Raw genomic sequence first — 19,858 nt, forward strand, 5'->3', positions numbered from 1 at the left:
TCATAACCCCAAACACTAATCCTAGGTCTAACCCCAACCTTCACCGCTAACCCTAGACCTAACCTCAAACATTAAGCCTAGGTCTAACCCTAACCTTCACAACTAACCCTAGGCCTAACCTCAATCATAACACCAAACACTAATCCTAGGTCTCATCCCATCCGTCGCCACTAACCCTAGGCCTAACCTTAAGCTTGACCCCAAACACTAACCCTAGGTCCAACCCCAACCTTTACCGCTAACCCGAGTCCTAACCTCAAACACTAATCCTTGGTCTAACCCCAACCTGAAGCACTAACCCTAGGCCTAACCTCAATCCTAACCCCAAGCGCTAACCCTAGGCCTAACCAAAACCCTACCCTCCAAGAGTAACCCTAGCCAATGAGCAATTTCGCTAACCTGAAGAGGATGATGGGATAGTTAGACTAGCTGGGCAGAAACCTCCCAAGCGTGTCAGATGTCTCCTAGCCTGTTCAGTGTTCTGCAGGCACCTGAGGTGCAGAACAAGGGAAAGCATTGAAAAGACTGAAAGAAGCCATCACTGACCCGTCCGTGCGAGCGTGCTATGGTGTAACTAAGCCTTGCATTGTGTTTGTCATGCTAGTAGTTACGGCTCCATTACAAGGACATGATGGTCTCCTGAAACCAGCGGGTTTCTGTCCTAGAAAGGAGTCAGGGGACACAAATAAAGTTGGCATTTTTTGAAAACTAGGTTGGGGGTGGGGGAGTTATAATATTAGGGGAATAAAGTCCAAATATTCTGTGATTCTGACACAACCAATTCCTGATACGACACACATTTTATATTTTGTTGCTGTTGTATCGTTTCAGTGTTCACCGAGGAGTCGTTTGGGAGCCGAAAGAGTCGTGTCTTTCAAGGAAGAGCGCTAATATGGTGATGAGGTAAGAAATTGACTCCAAGGCTGTTTGCTGTTGTTTGAATGAGAACCCAACAAGCAAACTGCATCCAAATCCTGCCGGCGTGGCCAAAACAAACACTTCACCAAAGGCCGTCAATTATTTACGCCTCCTGCTGTGGTTGGAATGAACTTTCATTGACAGATGAGGAGCAATCACAGCCTAACGCCGTTTATTGATTTGAACAGACACATTAAAAAAAACAATTCGTCAATAGCCCGTTTTAGATGGAAGGAAAACATATTTCTTTTAAATCTTTATTTATATAATTGAAATAACATTTTTTTAAATTAATTTTAAAAATCTAGGGCTGTCAAAAATAACGCGTTCTTGTTTAAAGGTCGGTCTAAAACAGAAATACAAATTAAAACAATAAGTAGATATTCTTCACTCACCTTGTAACCCTTAATGCTCAGTACTTTTTACTGCAATTTTGTACAATAATATTACCTAGAAATATACATAATTCTGCCCTATAATTTATTTCTTTCAATAAAAATATTGTAAAAATTTGTATATTTCAGATATAGTGAGACATGATTAATCATAATTAATCTAATTAAACATTTCAATAATTTGACAACCCTAAAAAAATAAATTTTAATAACACACTTCAGTTTAATGTTTAATTATCCAATTGGATTGCACTGGAGTCATGATTGGTTGCTTGAATTATGTAGAATGTACTCGCTACGGCCGCTAGATGGCAGCAAATGTGCGTCAAAACAATTACTGTCAAAACATATGACCAAATGAGAATTTTGTGCAATAGGAAAAAAAAAGTGTCAATGTTACCATCTTAAATGGGCGTGGTCATGTGACTAACTTCTAGCCCTGCATTTAAGACCAACTTGGAGGGTTTTTGTGGTTTGCCTTTAAATTAAATACTAATGCTAATAGCTAACAATTTGCATTTGTGCTTATGGACCATCATTTGGGGGATGAGTGTACTGGAGTCTATCCCAGTTGACCCCAGAGATTCAAGCCTGGATTTTCTGACTGCAAGACTGACATGCTAACCACAAACAAAGCCGTACCACAGAAATAATAGCAGACGAGGCGTGGCGAGTCTTTCTGTACACTTTTATTGTCAGCACTCATCACAGGCAGGGCAGCACCATCACTTCTTGCTCTCGTCCTCCTTGGACAAGTTCTTCATGATCTCCTCCTTCTTGGCCAGGAGGCGCTCCTCTCTGCGCTTGCGGGCCTCCTTGGTCTTGGTACGGCGAGCCTCAGCTTGATCGCTGAGGGGACACGAAGACAAAAACCTCAGTTAACCTGAGCTCACCTCAAGTTTGTCTTCTCACAAACATGAAAAGCGAGGCTTGAAACTTACGACAGGAGCTTCTTGCGAGCTTTGTCGGCCTTCAGTTTGTGGATGTGCTCCATGAGGATGCGCTTGTTCTTGAAAACGTTACCCTTGGCCCTCAAGTAGAGGCTGTGGTACCTAAATAGGCAAACAATCAAGTTTCTTCTTCTCCAATTCAAAACCTCATTGAAAAATCTGCGGTTTCTAAGCGATGAACCTACATGTGCCTGTCAATCTTCTTGGACTCCCTGTAGCGACGCAGCAGACGACGCAGGATCCTCATGCGGCGCATCCAGGACAGCTTCTCGGGCATACGAGCGTTGGCGGTACCCTTTCTCTTACCTAAACATGGCAGGAAAAGACGCTAAGAATGACTGCATTCAATTGTAATCACGTTAGTCATACAACAAACTTACCGATGCCCATGTGTCTTCCCTTGCGGCGGGCCAGCGTATTCTTACGGCAACGGGCCCTGGAGTGGACCGTGACGGGCTTACGGATGATGAGACCATCCTTGACCAGCTTACGGACCTGCTGGCCTAGAAAATACACGGAGGAGAATGAGGTATGCAGTATTAGCAGTACAACAGCGCCCTCTGTTGACAATGATCATTACTACATGCGCGACCGCATGTTGCATGGTTATTAGCTCCATTAATAGGACCTGCTTTATACACTAATCACCAAAAGATAAGAATATACATATTGGTAGCTTAAGTTGCCCACCTGACATGAAATTGTGCTTTATGTAAGTCACTTTTGGTCTACTTACGAGAGTTAGCGTTTGCGATCTCGTTGGTCTCATTGGGGTCCAACCAGACCTTCTTCTTGCCGCAGCGCAGCACGCTGGAGGCGAGCCTCTTCTGGAGCCTGAGCATGCTGAAACAGCAACACCAAAAACGCTAACTTATAAAATCCATATCTAAATACAAGCGACTGTCACACTGTCAGTATGCATGCTAAAGGAGATGTAGCATATGTGTAGCATATTAGCTGCTAATTCGCTAGCAGGGTTTACAACATGGCCGCTACTTTGGGCTACATCGTGCGACGTGAAGCCGCGTTTAAACAATCCATTTTGGGGTTTGGACGGTATATGACACTCGGTTTCTCCGCAGCGTGTCGTGTTATCTTTTAACTTAAATGTTTGAACGTGTGAAATGTGTATTTGGACAGTTAAATCGGGTCTTTTTGGTCCTCTGTCGACGGCGTTCCTACCTCATGGCTGCCACTTCAATAGAAAAAGGAAGATTTCGGGCCACGTCCAGGAATGTACCATTATGGAGGAGAGTCCACTTTAGCACACGAAAAAAAAAACTTTCTTAGAACTCGTAGCACAGCTGCTAGTATTAGTGCCACGCACAAACTTGACACAGCTTATAATCCAGAGATATAAACAAATCTAGATGTAGAGTTTTTAACTTTTTAATAAGTATATTCAACGGACTCCCCTTAATGGCACAATGGTATCGACCATGTTGCGATGCATTGTGGGTGCCGCTGATGTGTAGTGTATTCTTTTACCGGTAGAGGGCAATCGTTCGCGTGCTCTTATTACACCACCTGTGAGATTAATTAAATAAAAATACAAATAAAAAGCTATTTTACATCATTAATTCGGTAATTTATTTTTGTCTTTATTATTAATTTGCATTGGTGCAACATATGGCTGCTAACATGCATGTGGTAACTGTGCTGAACATAATAACTTTACTTTCTTAACAACATAATGAGGAAAATTAGTTTCATCATATAAAGAATGTGTAATACTGCAAAACCCACGACTGCAGATGTGTGGTAGACTGCTTATTAAGTCCACAGTACCTATGATGTTGGCTATACCGTTATTGCATCTCTCGCATCGCCATGGCAACAGTGCACGCTGGAAGCATTGGTCTTTGCGTGTGCTCCTTCACCACAAATAACCGAGATTATCACAATTTCTCTCTGCAAAATTAAAGTGTGTGTGGGGGGGGGGTCCTCAAGCAGAAGAACAAACGTTTGATCTCGGTCTCTGGGGGAGACAGCTGAGAACCATGTGAAGGAGAGAATGCATCTGGTGGATTTTAAGGTCACCAAGTGTCAAAAGGCTGCAATAGAAAAGCAGGTGCTAGCATTGGAGTGGAAGTTTGCCTCCAGGGCAGCAGGTGGCGCTGATCTACGGAAGATAAGATGGCAGAAAATGCTAACTATTAATCATACATAAGTACCTTTAACAAAAAAACTCCTGAATTATGACTTACAATTATGACAAATACAATTATTTGTAATAAAATTGTACAAAATTAAATGCAAAATTCAGTCAATGATCTAAAAAAAAAAAAAGTAAAAAGTATGCCTATTTACTTGATATCATATTTCTGCTCACACTTTGCAGTATCGCCCACCCGCGTTAATAAAGTATAAGAATGAGATGAAGGTTTTGAGCTGTGATATCATCTCAATAGCCTTGCCTGTTGCCATGGCACCATTCATGCTGCTAACGGAGCAGACTGAAGATTTGTAATAGACTCATTTTCACTCTCCAAAATTGCATCGCAAACATTCATATTCGGCATCATGTGACCGAAGTTGCTGCGAGTTTGTTTAGTAACCCAGCAGAGAGACCAGGAACCCCCAGGAACAAAACACAGCCCAGTGGGATATAATCATGGATGTGTCTACTACCTTCCTTTGCCGTTTGGACTGTTTGGACACTCCCTGCTTTCGAGCTACTTGTATTGTAAAAATAATAATACATATAATCACTAAAAAAATAAAATAAGTGAGTAAATGAAGTATGTTTACTCTTTTAAATGGAAGCACATTGTGTAGGTGTACATAGTCATCCATTTACAGTATATGTAAACACCATTCCTCCACCCACAGTGTGTCCCACCTTCAGGCCTCCATCATGGGGTCTGCCCCCAGCACTCCTCCTCCTCCTCCTGTGGTTCCCCCATCAATCGATGGGTGAAGGTGGGGTCTGCTCGGCGGGGCGTGGACCTCCTTGTCTCCCAGCTGGAGCCTGGCTGGAGAGAAAGCGCATCATCACAAGAAAAGGCTGTACCACCGGAATTTGGCTACTCGTCTTCAAAGTAAAAGCATGGCAAGTATGGAAGCATTTTGATGGCGACACACCACAGTTTGTCCACATCAAGAGTGTATTCCAGGGGGGTTTGAAAGTCTGAGACGGGCACGGCAGCTTGAGAAAAACAAAGAGTTAGTTAGGTTAATGTTAGTTGCTATGCTGAGAGGATATGAGGGAGCAGAAAATTCATGAAAATTAGTTTAGTGTTATATCCTCCACAATATGAAAACCCATGTTGTATTCCATTTCATTCTATTCAGTAATTGTGATTAATTCAAATAGCTAAAAATCAAAATAAACACTTTTGGAATCAAAAAGTTGAATACTGTATTACAAACTACTGCACAACTTCCTGATCCTTGAATTTGTCTTTTTTTAGTCTAGATTGAACTCCTGAAATCAAATAACTTTCACTATTTTATTGACGTGTAGCTGTAAATTCACATTACAACACTTTGCCCACGCTATTTACCGCTATATCGTTGTATAATGTGCTTTTATTTTGAAGGCGCCGACCGGATGTGCTACCGTACACTCTCGGGTAACTTGCCCAGCAAAACCCGGCGCTCAAGCATTCTCATCAGCTCGGCAGCTGTTGCCATTCCACTCAGCAGCCCCACGGACACGACGACAAGATGACTCCGTGGACACCAACATAAAGACACACGTCACTGACAAATTCACATACACATATAAAATATACATATATATATTTTTGAGAGGACACAAAGTTAACAAATCAATGGTACAGAAAAGTAGCATGTCCAGGACGCCTTCGACCTCGACCCAGGAGATCCAAATGGACATGTTCGACCCCCATCCTCAATCACAGGTAAGATGAAAAAAAAGGCATATTCATGTTAGATAATTGTACATCAGCAGCACGTAGATTGAAATGTTGTCATGGAGGAGATTAACAGGTTGTCTGACACTCAACTCGCTCCATTTGCTTCCCAATGAGCGGATTCTCTCATCACCGCTTAAAGAGGAAGTTCTTTAAAAAAAACACACACATATATATATATATACTATATATACGTATATATATATATATATATATGAGAATGCATCATCATTATTAATATTCTTATGTGACAAGATGGTAATTGCTTGTTTATTAGCAGGGTTTGTGTACACAGTATACGCAGGCTGGCCATTGGATGCGTGGAAAAGCCACGCCTTTGTTTAACTACACAGCAACATTATTGTCTTAGCATTCTTCTATGTATTATTATTATTATTATTATTATTTAGACAGCAAGAGGTTATGAAAACTTCTGATTAGGCTGCAGCAGTCATGCCCACTTCATTAGGTACACCTGGACATTATAATGAGTTGAGTTGTATAATTGTTACAAAATAATTCTTTATAACTCTATATTGTCAATTATAGTTTACAGTGGTCTACAACTATATGTTTTTGACTAAAATAAAATAAATCCCAATAATTTGAGCTATGAATAATAATCATACAAATATGAAGTATTGTTATATATGATAAATTTTTAATAATTTAATATTTAATTATAAAGTAAAAGCATACATAGGATTTTCTAAAAATATTTGTACTGATAACATGAAAAATAGCTACATTAGAGGGTACATTGATTAATTCTAATTATATTGAATTAAATATAACATTTAATTTCAGAAAAAAATAACTATATTTTAAAACAAACTACAGAGGGTCATTTTAATATTTTAATATTAAACATAATATTCTGTTATATAATTATTAATAGTAATATAATTATTAATCATGTAGTATTACTTTTTAAAATAATTTTTCATTATATTATTTTTTGTTATTTTATAATACATTAGGTAAATTTGAATAATAATTCTATTTAAAACTATAATCATGTAATTTATATTAATTCAATTTAAAAATATGATTATATTTTATTATTCAATTTTCTATATCAAGCTGCGTCCACTTTAATAATTTAATTTACTTTTATAATTTTAAATTAGAATGAATTAACTGACTTATTTTTTAAAAAATCACAAACATATGAATGACAATATAATACAAAATAAAAATGTTATGGTTCATTAATATTTCATCTATAATCAGCATGATTCATTGTCACCCAGCATGCAGTACATGAAAATAAAAAGAAAACCACAGGATATAATATCATCTTTGTTAACAGGCTCGTGAGATTGTGCAGGTGTACCTAATAATGTGGCCAGTGGGCGTATCCTGGCGGCCGGATGTTTGAAATGAGTTCTTCCGTCACGTTACCGTCAATGACACCAGTGATGCTCTTCACCTGTCGACAGTGTCACTCCTCGCGGAAAGCCACAAATAGGCACAAGCTTTTTCGGGAGTGGAGTGGGCAACACACACACACACACACTCACACACACACCGCTGAGTTTTGTTTTTTTAAAAAAAAAAAACTGGAACAAACACACCCACGCGGAGCACGCTCGTTTCTCAACAGCGCTTCCTAGCATGCCAAATCCTGCTTTCTATCTCCTCTTGACTCCCACTTACCAGCCCCCTCATCCTCTCAGCCCCCTCAAAGTTCTCCATGTCCTCCATCCTCCATCTTTCATCCTCTCTTGCAGTCAAAACAAGTAGCGTTCCTGTTATGACACAAGAGAGAAACAACCTGAAAGTGTAAAGTCAACGAAAACGGCAGCCATCTTGAAGCGGATATCCAAAATCAACATCATTTACACCTGAGAGTTTAACGCCGCTGATGGGATCCGGTGGGGGTGGGGGAGCGTGATTCCATCCCATTTGAAGCTGCCGCCCGGGGGGGGGGGGTATTTCCCCTGCCACCCTCCACGCTTCCTCTTTAACAAACACTTCCTCGTTTGAATTATACAACACATTTTAATCTGGCAGAACATCGTTTACCGCCCTTCCTGCCTCTGGCATTTCCCTGCCCTTCTTTTTCCTGACAGGAAGCCGCCACATCGCCGCTTCCATCCCGGACACGCCCTCCCCGTGTGCTTGCATCGTTAATCATCCATTTAAGTTACTGGCGCTTACATGTGTCTCAGAGGTGCCACAATTAGTTAGCGTTGACGCTGGAACTGCTTTTAGTAAGGGCGCCGTTTTGTGTGTCTGTAGCTTTAATGCTAATGAGCTTAGATTGCGTGTCTCCGAGACACTACTGTACACTTGATCCACTTTTAAATGTTCACTGTACTGTAATTCTGTCTAACATAATAGATGCCACATATGCTTACCTTGCCGCAAGGTATGCCGGGTAACTTGTATTCGCCCACCACTTCACGGAGAACAACTTTGTGTGAAATAAAAAAACAAAACAAAAACAAGTCAGGCTTCACTACGCATCTTAAAATGGAGTCCGTAGCTCTGATGATTTCGTTAGCGTGGTGTTATGTGAGCGTGATGCTAGCACTGTCAATCAACACCGTTCGTCGGCCTGCTTTGTTCTCATGCAGCGGCGTCTCTCCACCGCGCACAGTCACCAGAACAGGCCATCTCCCCGCAAACGTAATTATTCGGCATTGCGTAACCATGGCGATGTGGGCAGGGTGGGCCGCTAATGTAATGAGCGGCCTCTGCCCAACGCGGATAGAAGCGTTTGGCAGGGGTCCGTCAATGCGATTAGAGGCTTGCAGGAGAGAACATGAGAAACCAGGACTAATACGCGGCGTTATCGTTCGACTCCCATCACACAGCACAACAACTCAATAACTTTTCTTTGTCTGCCCCCCCCCTTCTTCTTCTACTCCTCCGTCAGGGCAAGTACGCCAAGAGGAAGAGTCGCTTCAAGCGCTCAGATGGAAGCACTTCATCTGACACCACCTCCAACAGCTTCGTCCGCCAGGTAACGACGCCATCTTTTTTTTCTCCCTGACGCCCGTAGGTGGGGTCGCCATTTGGAGCCGCGTCCTAATATCACGATTAGTTGTTTGTTTATGTTCCCCGCCGCCCCCAAGACTGACCCCAAATACTAACTAAGACTTGGAGCAGCAGGACTAAAATAGCTTTAAACATCGTACGTAATTTAAAACTGGCTTTAGACTCGGTTTATCAACTGAACCTATCGATTTCATGTTTTTGTTACACCTCTGACTTGGAATTAATTTGTCTAAACTAAATTTGACTCAACTTGACTCAAACTAAATGACTTTGAACTAAGACTTTTTGTCTTGTTTTAGACTTAAGAGTAAATATTTCAAACTTGGGTTATAATCAGGGCTTTAAATTGTTGATGTTTGTTCAAGACTTGGACTAATTTACCAGAATCTTGCTTTAAACTCGGATCATAATTACATACGTGGCCTAGAACCAAAGAATTCAAGAGACTTAGACCAGATCACTTTAGACTAACTCATGCATTTAGTCATTCACTTCAGCCTAGCTTCAGACCCAATAGACTTGACTCGGTGACTTTGGACTTGCTGGAGACAACCTTAGACTTGAGACGTTGACAGAATGACACACTAAATCTTTACTTTGGACTCAGCCTAAATGACGTCAGACATGTTTAGTTGGAGTAAATTAGTCGGTATTTCCTTAGACTTGGAATTAATTTGTCTAAAATAAATTTGACTCAAACTAAATGACTTTGGACTAAGACTTTTTGTCTTGTTTTAGACTTAAGAGTAAATATTTCAAACTTGGGTTATAATCAGGGCTTTAAATTGTTGATGTTTGTCCAAGACTTGGACTAATTTACCAGAATCTTGCTTTAAACTCGGATCATAATTACATACGTGGCCTAGAACCAAAGAATTCAAGAGACTTAGACCAGATCACTTTAGACTAACTCATGCATTTAGTCATTCACTTCAGCCGAGCTTCAGATCCAATAGACTTGACTCGGTGACTTTGGACTTGCTGGAGACAACCTTAGACTTGAGACATTGACAGAATGACACACTAAATCTTTACTTTGGACTCAGCCTAAATGACGTCAGACATGTTTAGTTGGAGTAAATTAGTCGGTATTTCCTTAGACTTGGAATTAAATTGTCTAAAATAAATTTGACTCAAACTAAATGACTTTGGACTAAGACTTTTTGTCTTGTTTTAGACTTAAGAGTAAATATTTCAAACTTGGGTAATAATCAGGGCTTTAAATTGTTGATGTTTGTCCAAGACTTGGACTAATTTACCAGAATCTTGCTTTAAACTCGGATCATAATTACATACGTGGCCTAGAACCAAAGATTCAAGAGACTTAGACCAGATCACTTTAGACTAACTCATGCATTTAGTCATTCACTTTAGCCTAGCTTCAGCTTCAGCTTTACTTTGGACTTGCTGGAGACAACCTTAGACTTGAGACGTTGACAGAATGACACACTAAATCTTTACTTTGGACTCAGCCTAAATGACGTCAGACATGTTTAGTTGGAATAAATTAGTCGGTATTTCCTTTAGACTTGGACCAAATGCCTTGAAGTTCGGATTGTTTTTTTAGACTCTAATCAGTACAAGATTTAGACACGGACTTTATGACGCAACCAACTGCTGGCTTTGTTCCTTTTTCCTAAAGATTTGGACTTTCTCAGGCTTCTGTTGTCGTTTAACGACTGTTTAACGCGACCTATTGACGCGTGTACGCTTATTTTCCCTGACACCGAAAGAAGTGCTGGTAGGCACCCTATAGGTTTTATACATATGCCCTATTTCTTTTTGCCTCAAAGCGAGGCCCCCGTATAGATAGGCTTGACAGTCTCACACACACCTACGCACCACCAGCATACTCACATTCAACACACACACACACACACACACACAGATAGATAGATACACAAGCTCCACAATCAGCCGTCGGTGGAGCTGGCTGGCTGGCTGATACACTGGGCCTGGTTTCCATGGAAACCGGGCCACTGAATCTCCCTCTGTGTGCAGCCACAGTGGGATGGAGATGCGAAGGGAAGGGGGGGGGGTGTACGGCGCTTAGATGGATTTCTGTTTGTGTGCGTGGGCGTCAACGCGGCCTACTGTATGTGCTTGCGTAGCCTTGTTCCGCGTGTCAAGTTCAACCAAAACACAGCGGAGTAGCATAAGAATACCGTCTTTCACGGCGGGTGCTGCTGATTGGTTAAACAAGGTGACGTGTGCTGATATGTCGGAAACACTACCATTCATTTTTTTTTTTAATCAAAGATAAATTATGAGCACTTGAGGCTCTCGGTCAAGGACATTGTGAGCGGTCTTGGCTGCCGTCTGGAGCTCCGCTGTGTGGTGACATCTGAATCCCAGCAGAGCCCTGCTTACTGCTGACTTTGGCCAACTGGTGGATGGCCATTCCTTCACCCTCGCCCTGCTGACGGTCTTGTCATCAGCTACAGGACTCCAGGCTTTGGCTCGGGGTCCTGCGTGCCCACCAGAGGGCAACCCTTCGACAGACAAAACTCTAACTAACCCCTTACCTTTTTTTAAAAAAAAATCAACACCTCCACAAAGTGGCATTTTCTGCCATTTTGGGGTCCTTCTGGGACCCCTGATGACAGTGTGCAAGGTTTCCAGTTGATTTCGGAGCAGAAAAGTGCATTTTCAGCAAGTTGAAAAAATGAAAAAAAAACAACAAAAAAGCAATTTTCAAAAAATCAACACCTCTACAAAGTGGCATTTTCTGCCATTTTGGGGCCCTTCTTGGGACCCCTGATGACAGTGTGCAAGGTTTCCAGTTGATTTCGGAGCAGAAAAGTGCATTTTCAGCAAGTTGAAAAAATGAAAAAAAAAACAAAAAAGCGATTTTCAAAAATTCAACACCTCTACAAAGTGGCATTTTCTGCCATTTTGGGGTCCTTCTTGGACCGCCGATGAGTGTGTGAGAGGTTTCCAGTTGATTTTGGCGCAGAAAAGTGCATTTTCAGCAAGTTTAAAAAATGAAAAAAAAAAAAAAAAAAAGGCCTTTACCTTTTTTTAAAAAAAATCAACACCTATACAAAGTGGCATTTTCTGCCATTTTGGGGTCCTTCTGGGACCCCTGATGACAGTGTGCAAGGTTTCCAGTTGATTTCGGAGCAGAAAAGTGCATTTTCAGCAAGTTGAAAAAATGAAAAAAACCAAAGGCTAACCTTACCTTTTTTTCAAAAAAATCAATACCTCTACAAAGTGGCATTTTCTGCCATTTTGGGGTCCTTCTTGGAAAGCCGATGAGTGTGTGAGAGGTTTCCAGTTGATTTCGGAGCAGAAAAGTGCATTTTCAGCAAGTTGAAAAAATGAAAAAACAAAAGGCTAACCCCTTACCTTTTTTTCAAAAAAATCAACACCTCAACAAAGTGGCATTTTCTGCCATTTTGGGGTCCTTCTGGAACCCCTGATGACAGCGTGCAAGGTTTCCAGTTGATTTCAGAGCTGAAAAGTGCATTTTCAGCAAGTTGAAAAAAATGAAAAAAAAAACTGAAAAAATCAACACCTCTACAAAGTGGCATTTTCTGCCATTTTGGGGTCCATCTGGGACCCCTGATGACAGTGTGCAAGACCCTGACGTCCTTTAACTCTGCAATTTAACCACAAATCAGCAAGACTTTTAAGAGTTAGATTGGACTGAATGACTAAGACTTTAAATGACTTTGAACTTGAGTTGACGATTGATATTTGGCCAATATGTCCTTAGATCGTCTTTAGACTTTGGACCAGATGACTTATTGCCTTTCAGAAAAAAATGACTCGCTTTAATTTGGACTTGAACAAAATGCCGTCAGACTTGAATTCGGGATGGATCACACAACCTCACATTAGCGTTAAATGCGATCAAATAATTCGGAACTTTTACTTAAAGGACCGGGACCTAATACCTTGTCTGTGACATGAGCTAGGTTTAGATCTAGACCAAAAGACGTGGATCAAATAAGTTGGAGACATGTTTTAGATCACATGACTTAAGATTTGATCTGGACTTTACACAAAACCGAGCAGGACCTTTAGACCTTCAGTCTCATGTGTGTCTTAGGGGGGGGGCAAGCACTGGGTTCTGTGTATTCCTGTGGTTTTAGTTCTGTGCGTCCACAAGAGAAAGGGGGCAAAAGAGAGCGGGCCGGAGAAGGGAGGGGGGGTTTCCCCGGGCACTGCCTCCTCCCCGTCCCACGTCAGTTGAGGCATTGGGTGGCTGACGGCCGCATACCAAGCCGCCTCCTTAGCCTCGGCGCGCTCACGTCCCCCGTTCCTGCCGGGCAGGGGCTAAATATATTTCCCCAGTTTGCGAATGTAGCACAAGTCCTGCAACCCGACCCCCCTCCCACCGGCTCCAGTTCCCTTCCTTTACACAAGGTTCACGTTCCTTTGGGTTGTGGAGGTGGAAGGAGGGTGGGGGGGGGGGGTTAGTGAAGGGGTTGGAGGTTAAGAGAGCGTCACACACACATCTTTTCTGGATCTCTATGCTCATGTATGCACTTGTCAGGCGAACACACACACACTAGTTGTCACTTCACACACACACACACACACACACACGGCATTGTCTGTGCCCCCCACCCACCCACACCCTGGGTTCGCCGCGGTGAGGCGAGTGTGGCAAAGGACGCATGGAGAGGACTGAGTATATTCAGCGGCCTGCCGTGGTAAGACGTCGCTAACATCCATTAGACTGCTAGCTAGCGTGTGTTGGACTAATAGCGTGTTTTGTGTTGCAAAGACTCAAAGCCCCGGCTTGCGGGCAACGAGACGGAACCGGGAAAGTATGAATTTGCCGCCCGTGTCCTGTGATAGCGCCGTATCTGTGGGTCGGCGGGCTTGCTTTGTGATTCCATTTTGGGTCGCCCGCAGCTGCTGTGGAAGGCGCTGGGTTTTTAATTTAGACCTCCAGTCCCACCGGTTGCCTCTGCTGCTATGCGCGTTGGTCGAGCGGGACCATTTCATGGGGGATACGTTACACTGTAGGACAAGGTGGACTTGGGTCTTCATTCTGGGTGGTTTTGTCTGAGGGAATCTCCAGGACTTGACCCTGGAGCTCACGAGTAGCAGAAACCAGTCAAAAATTCCATAGAGAGGATGCAGGCTGTTTTCACTATTAAGCAACTATTTGTGTTATTTTTATGGAATTTTCTTAAAAATATGAAGCAACATTCTTTGAAAAATATCTAAATAATTGATTATTTAAAAAAAAAAATATGAACCCATAATGCAGGGGTCTCAAACTCAATTTAACTGGGGGCCACTGGAGCGAGGGTCTGGGCAAGGCTGCGCCACATCAGGTTTTCCAAAAAAAAAACAAAAACGCATTTATTAAAAACAGAAAAATATACAAATTTTTTCAGTGCTTTGGTTCCAATTTTCTGCAATAAAAGCTCTGATAAAACATTCCACTGTTCTCAAATATCTTAATTTTTATTTTTCTGCACAAAATAAGATAAATAAACAAATCAAGAATAAAGAAAATCAATCAATCAGTAATAAATAAATATAATAATAATAATAATAAAACAGCAAATAATAAAAACTTGAGAAACCACATATAGTTGGCGGGTAGACAAATTATTTTTTTCAGATTAAAATGAACAAAGCATTATTAGAGCCCTGTAGACGTGACAAAACACGACTATAGTCACATTTATACTCTTTATTTACAACATATTGCGCAACTGCAGGGTTTTGAGACACATGCTAACTCGCAAACTAGAGAGCTAGCGACCTAAACGGTAGCCTTCAATTTATTTCCTTTAAACTTAAATCGCCAAAAACTTACCACTTCCACACGAATAGGGAGGATAACTATTAACAGTTATTTAACCTTTAACATGAACATTAATCAAACGTAATAATTTTTTTCTGGGTATCAAACTAACATTAAACTTTCATATCAAGGCGGGGGGCCTCAAACTAGTGTCCTGAGGGCCACATTTGGCCCGCAGGCCGCGTGTTTGAGACCCCTGCCATAATGTGTTTTATAGCATACTGTATGCATATTCTGCAAGATCAAAACGGGAATCCGTGACTGACATACATGTCAAGTCAACTCCACCCCCTTCAGACATTGTTGCCATGGCGACATGGCTGTGACAGTGCAAAAAAAAAAAATGTCTACCTGCAGCCCCCAGCCATGAACTTCAGACGTGAATTTGTGAATTTTTCATACATCAGACACTTCTCTCTCCTTATCAGTCGTTCCGAGAATTATGGATATGGAATGGTTGGGACATGACAGTAGCATCTTACCTTAAATGTTAGCATGAGATGCTAACAACAGCTGGCATGTAAACAGGAAGTCTGTGTTGACACTCAACATCTAAAATGTATGTTGGACAGTTCCCTACATTTGGATTCAAATAGGAAAAAAAAACAAATCCAGAATTGATTTGCTTTAGATTGGGACCAAGACTTGGACTAAACATTTAAAACTTAGTCTTAAACTTAGTCTTAAAGGCCAAGGCCAAGTTTAAGGCCAACCTTAAAGGCCTTAAACTTGGACTAAATGGCTGTAAGCTTAAACCGAGTGTCTGTACATTGGATTTTGGATCTGGTTTAAACTCGGTTTGAGACATGGATTAAATGACATTAGGTCTAACCTAAATTTCCAAAGACTAGAAATTGCAAGACTTGCATTGAAAGATATTACACTTATATTTTATTATTTATCTTGAGATTTTGACTGAATTATTACAGACTTGGGAGTAGATATTGTTTGGATGCATGTTTAGCTACATTGGTGGATTTAGGCTAGAGTTTAGGGAGTCTCTGGTCTAAATATGGACGTTGTTATGAAATATCAGCTTCATAATTCCCCAAGTTTCTTCTCTCCTCCACCACCAACACAACGGATGCAGCTCCCAGTGCCTGAGGTGGTTACTATGGCACCGCGGGGGTCTCCAGCAGGTGCCAAAGAGCCAATAGGGAGGCGCCGGGGCGGTCATGTGACCCGCAGCTATTTTGAACCGGGGGTGCTGTGTGCGAAGTGAAGCAAGCGGCTTAAAATTAGAGACACGACTCAGTTGACACGAGAGCGGAAGACGAGAGTCAGAAGACTGGGGAAACGGCGTTCATGTGTGATTGGTTGCGTTCAAGGTCGCACATCCGCCTCTTTCCTCTGCGAGCGACTCCGCTCAACGAGGCTGCGTGACTCAAACTTTTGTCAGTTGTCTCCGACGTCATCCACACATTTTTTTTATTCTGGTACACCCCCCCCCCCCGCGCGCTGAGTCGGCCATTAAAACTTCCCCGTGTCGGGATGCTCCCAGAAGATGACTCAGAGCTGGCCAGCGGGGGCGGCTGGTGGCGTCCTCATTACACGCGGGAACGCCACCGCCGCCGCCGCCAGAGTGGAGCTCAAACAGGAAGTGGGGATGGATGGTGTGTGTGTGTGAGTTAGCGAGGAGGGGAGGTGGGGTTTGCTGTCGCCCCGGCAACAGGGAGTGTCTACACATGAGTCTGCGGAGCGCCACAATGCGACAGGTGGCTGAGCTAGAATCAACATGTTGGTGTTTGCCGTTTGGTTTGGAAGCGCACAAAGAGACCAGGACGCTAATGAAACGCGGCACGGGACATTAAAGACATGGACACACACACACACACACACTTTCTACTGCATCCCCGAGGCATCCAGTAACCAAATCCTCAAAGCTCTCGGTAGCATTAGACGTTTGCAACCTGATCCGATTTCTCCTTAATAATAATAATTATAATAATAATGATGATAATGCTTACAAAGTTATACTTGCAATAAATAAACACACAGAAATGCACAAAATGAGTCCCACTGTAAAAAAAACCCAGAAACCTTGGTTTTAGTACGCCTTAGTTTTAGTACCATTCGCTTTTCCTGCGGTATTGCACGTCTCCTTAATAATAATAATAATGATAATGCTTACAAAGTTATACTTGCAATAAATAAACACACAGAAATGCACAAAATGAGTCCCACTGTAAAAACACCCCAGAAACCTCGGTTTTAGTACGCCCCAGTTTGAGTACCATTCGCTTTTCCTGCGGTATTGCACGTGTCCTTAATAATAATAATAATGATAATGCTTACAAAGTTATACTTGCAATAAATAAACACACAGAAATGCACAAAATAAGTCTCACTGTAAAAAAAAAAAACAGAAACCTTGGTTTTAGTACGCCCCAGTTTTAGTACTATTCACTTTTCCTGCGGTATTGCACGTCTCCTTAATAATAATAATAATGATAATGCTTACAAAGTTATACTTGCAATAAATAAACACACAGAAATGCACAAAATGAGTCCCACTGTAAAAAAAACCCAGAAACCTCGGTTTTAGTACGCCCCAGTTTGAGTACCATTCGCTTTTCCTGCGGTATTGCACGTCTCCTTAATAATAATAATTATTATAACAATAATAATGATAATGCTTACAAAGTTATACTTGCAATAAATAAACACACAGAAATGCACAAAATGAGTCCCACTGTAAAAAAAAACTAGAAAACCTTGGTTTTAGTACGTTCCAGTTTTAGTACCATTCGCTTTTCCTGTGGTATTGCACGTCTCCTTAATAATAATAATAATGATAATACTTACAAAGTTATACTTGCAATAAATAAACACACAGAAATGCACAAAATGAGTCCCATCGTAAAAAAACACTCCAGAAACCTTGGTTTTAGTACGTCCCAGTTTGAGTACCATTCGCTTTTCCTGCGGTATTGCACGTCTCCTTAATAATAATTATTATAATAATAATAATGATAATGCTTACAAAGTTATACTTGCAATAAATAAACACACAGAAATGCACAAAATGAATTATAATAATGATGTACAGGAAGTCTGTATCAACAATAACATCAACTTTTGAGGTACCGGAACGGTCCACTGATGGAAGTCGAACCCTCGTCAAAAGTCTTCAATCCCTTCTGATTGTAAAACGATGGCATCACGGTTGACGTCGATACCGCGCTAGCCTTTGTTTAGCACGTACGCGCCACTTAACCAACTCAAGCTGCCCCCTCAAACCGGGTCACCTGCAGCCGCTCGCTTGTGTCTAAACGTCTAAATCTATCAACAAACGGCGCATGGGGAGCGATAATGGCCGCTCTTGTCTGACACGTGCGGCGACTTTTTTCTTCCGAGCAGGGGTGGAATTGTTCGTCATTGTTTTTTTTTTTTTTTTTGCGTCCGTGTGGCTTATGTCATCTTTGGAGCGCTCTCACCTCTATTTCGGAAGCCCACACCTCATGACTCACTTGTTCTGCTTGGCACGTCGGGCATAGCCGGCGCTCTTGTCAGCACCTCCTACAACAACACCAGGCGGCGAAAATTAAAAATAAATACAAACAGGAGTTATGAAAATGAGAGATTGCGTTATATAAAACGGGTGGATGCTTAAAAATGACGGTGGGTCGGGTGTCTCCTTTAAGGGTCGGTCGGTCGGCATGAGCGCCATGTGTGACGTTGTTGGGTACACCTGCACAATCCAAACACAACTTTTTGAGCTAGCTTAAACTTAAGCGCAGGAATATCACATGAAATTGTGTGCATATTGGCCACGCCCACTCCCTTTATTATGCATAGCGGTGCAAGACGGTTTATCCGCATGGCTGAATCTGCTTTTGTTGTGGCGGCCAAAGCACCTCAAATTACGCCGAGTCATCTTTCAGCCGATATGAGCGCCACAAGGTCCTCACATCCTAACATGGACGTGCAATTAGGAAGCCGTAACGTCTATCTCACATTTGTTCGCCAGGGCTCGGCCGACTCCTACACGAGCCGGCCGTCGGACTCCGACGTGTCCCTGGAGGAGGACCCCGAGGCCCTGAGGAAGGAGGCGGACCGGCAGGCCCTCGCCACGCTCGAGAAAGCAAAGGTCAGAGTTTTAGCGCTTTCGGTTTAATGCTCGCCGTCACGGTGCTAATGAACGTTTTTTTTTTTGTCTTTACCGTTTAGACAAAACCTGTGGCGTTTGCCGTGCGGACTAATGTGGGCTACAACCCGGGTCCCAGCGATGACGTTCCCGTGCAGGGCATGGCCATATCCTTCGAAGCCAAAGACTTCTTACATATTAAAGAGGTCACATTCTTGTTTCATTCATGATTAATGAGACATAAAATGAGTAAATATTCTCATTTACCGCGGCCCTCGATCGGCTAGTAATGTCTGGCCGTCTTGTTTCCGCACACAGAAGTACAATAACGACTGGTGGATCGGGCGCCTGGTGAAGGAGGGCTGCGAGGTGGGCTTCATCCCCAGCCCGGTCAAACTGGAGAACACGCGCCTCCTGCAGGAGCAGCGGATGAGGCAGAACCGACTCAGCTCCAGGTTAGCGTTAGCAAGTCAAGACCTCGTCAAGAAAATCCGAGGATTCTAACCTGTGTCTGTGTTTCTTGACAGTAAATCCGGCGGAAGCTCCAGTCTGGATGTTGCCACGGGAACCCGCAGGCCCACCCCGCCCGGCACAGGTGAGATCCCGCTTATGGTTTAATGAAGAGCTTAATTGGCCGATGAGAGCGTGAACCAGCAGGTCAAGTATCGGATAGGACGCACACAAGAGCTTCACGACCGGAAACATCCCGTACGGGATTCAGACATGGGGAGACCGCCTCCCCCGCACACCTCCCACCACCCTGTCCACGCCCCTTTTCCTTCTTTATGTCCTTCTTTTCTTCTCAGCTCTTTCGTATTCACTCAGCTTCTGTTGCTCTAATGACGGCTCTC

The 19,858-nt window shown here is 42.4% G+C and overlaps 3 protein-coding genes across 5 annotated transcripts in view; 2 read left to right on the forward strand and 1 right to left on the reverse strand.

Moving 5' to 3' along the window:
• The window catches only part of gjc1 (gap junction protein gamma 1), a 61,438-nt gene extending 55,891 nt beyond the window's left edge, over nt 1–5,547 (forward strand). For both annotated transcript variants that reach the window (XR_013630048.1, XR_013630049.1), the window contains 2 exons: nt 832–903; nt 5,096–5,547. The gene's annotated coding sequence lies outside the window, so the exon portion shown is untranslated. The remainder of the gene's footprint in view (nt 1–831; nt 904–5,095) is intronic.
• Nucleotides 1,987–3,499, reverse strand: rpl19 (ribosomal protein L19). The gene is made up of 6 exons (XM_058048144.2): nt 3,446–3,499; nt 3,000–3,106; nt 2,644–2,766; nt 2,449–2,569; nt 2,255–2,365; nt 1,987–2,162 (listed from the first exon to the last, which is right to left on the reverse strand). The coding sequence occupies exons 1-6, from the start codon at nt 3,448–3,450 to the stop codon at nt 2,039–2,041; spliced, it is 591 nt and encodes a 196-aa protein (XP_057904127.2). The 5' UTR covers nt 3,451–3,499; the 3' UTR covers nt 1,987–2,038.
• Nucleotides 5,548–5,719: 172 nt separating the features above from the next.
• cacnb1 (calcium channel, voltage-dependent, beta 1 subunit) overlaps nt 5,720–19,858 on the forward strand; it is a 28,464-nt gene continuing 14,325 nt past the window's right edge. The window contains exons 1-6 of one of the 2 annotated variants that reach the window (XM_078797421.1): nt 5,720–6,129; nt 9,026–9,112; nt 18,891–19,010; nt 19,091–19,213; nt 19,326–19,462; nt 19,535–19,602. In XM_078797421.1, coding sequence (XP_078653547.1) covers nt 6,040–6,129; nt 9,026–9,112; nt 18,891–19,010; nt 19,091–19,213; nt 19,326–19,462; nt 19,535–19,602 — 625 coding nt within the window. In that variant the 5' untranslated portion in view covers nt 5,720–6,039. The remainder of the gene's footprint in view (nt 6,130–9,025; nt 9,113–18,890; nt 19,011–19,090; nt 19,214–19,325; nt 19,463–19,534; nt 19,603–19,858) is intronic. The other variant, XM_078797422.1, reaches the window with a different exon arrangement.

The sequence above is a fragment of the Doryrhamphus excisus genome, linkage group LG16 (genome assembly GCF_037039965.1).
Source record: "Doryrhamphus excisus strain RoL-2023G ecotype Guam linkage group LG16, RoL_Dexc_Guam_v1.1, whole genome shotgun sequence".
Taxonomy (NCBI): domain Eukaryota; kingdom Metazoa; phylum Chordata; class Actinopteri; order Syngnathiformes; family Syngnathidae; genus Doryrhamphus; species Doryrhamphus excisus.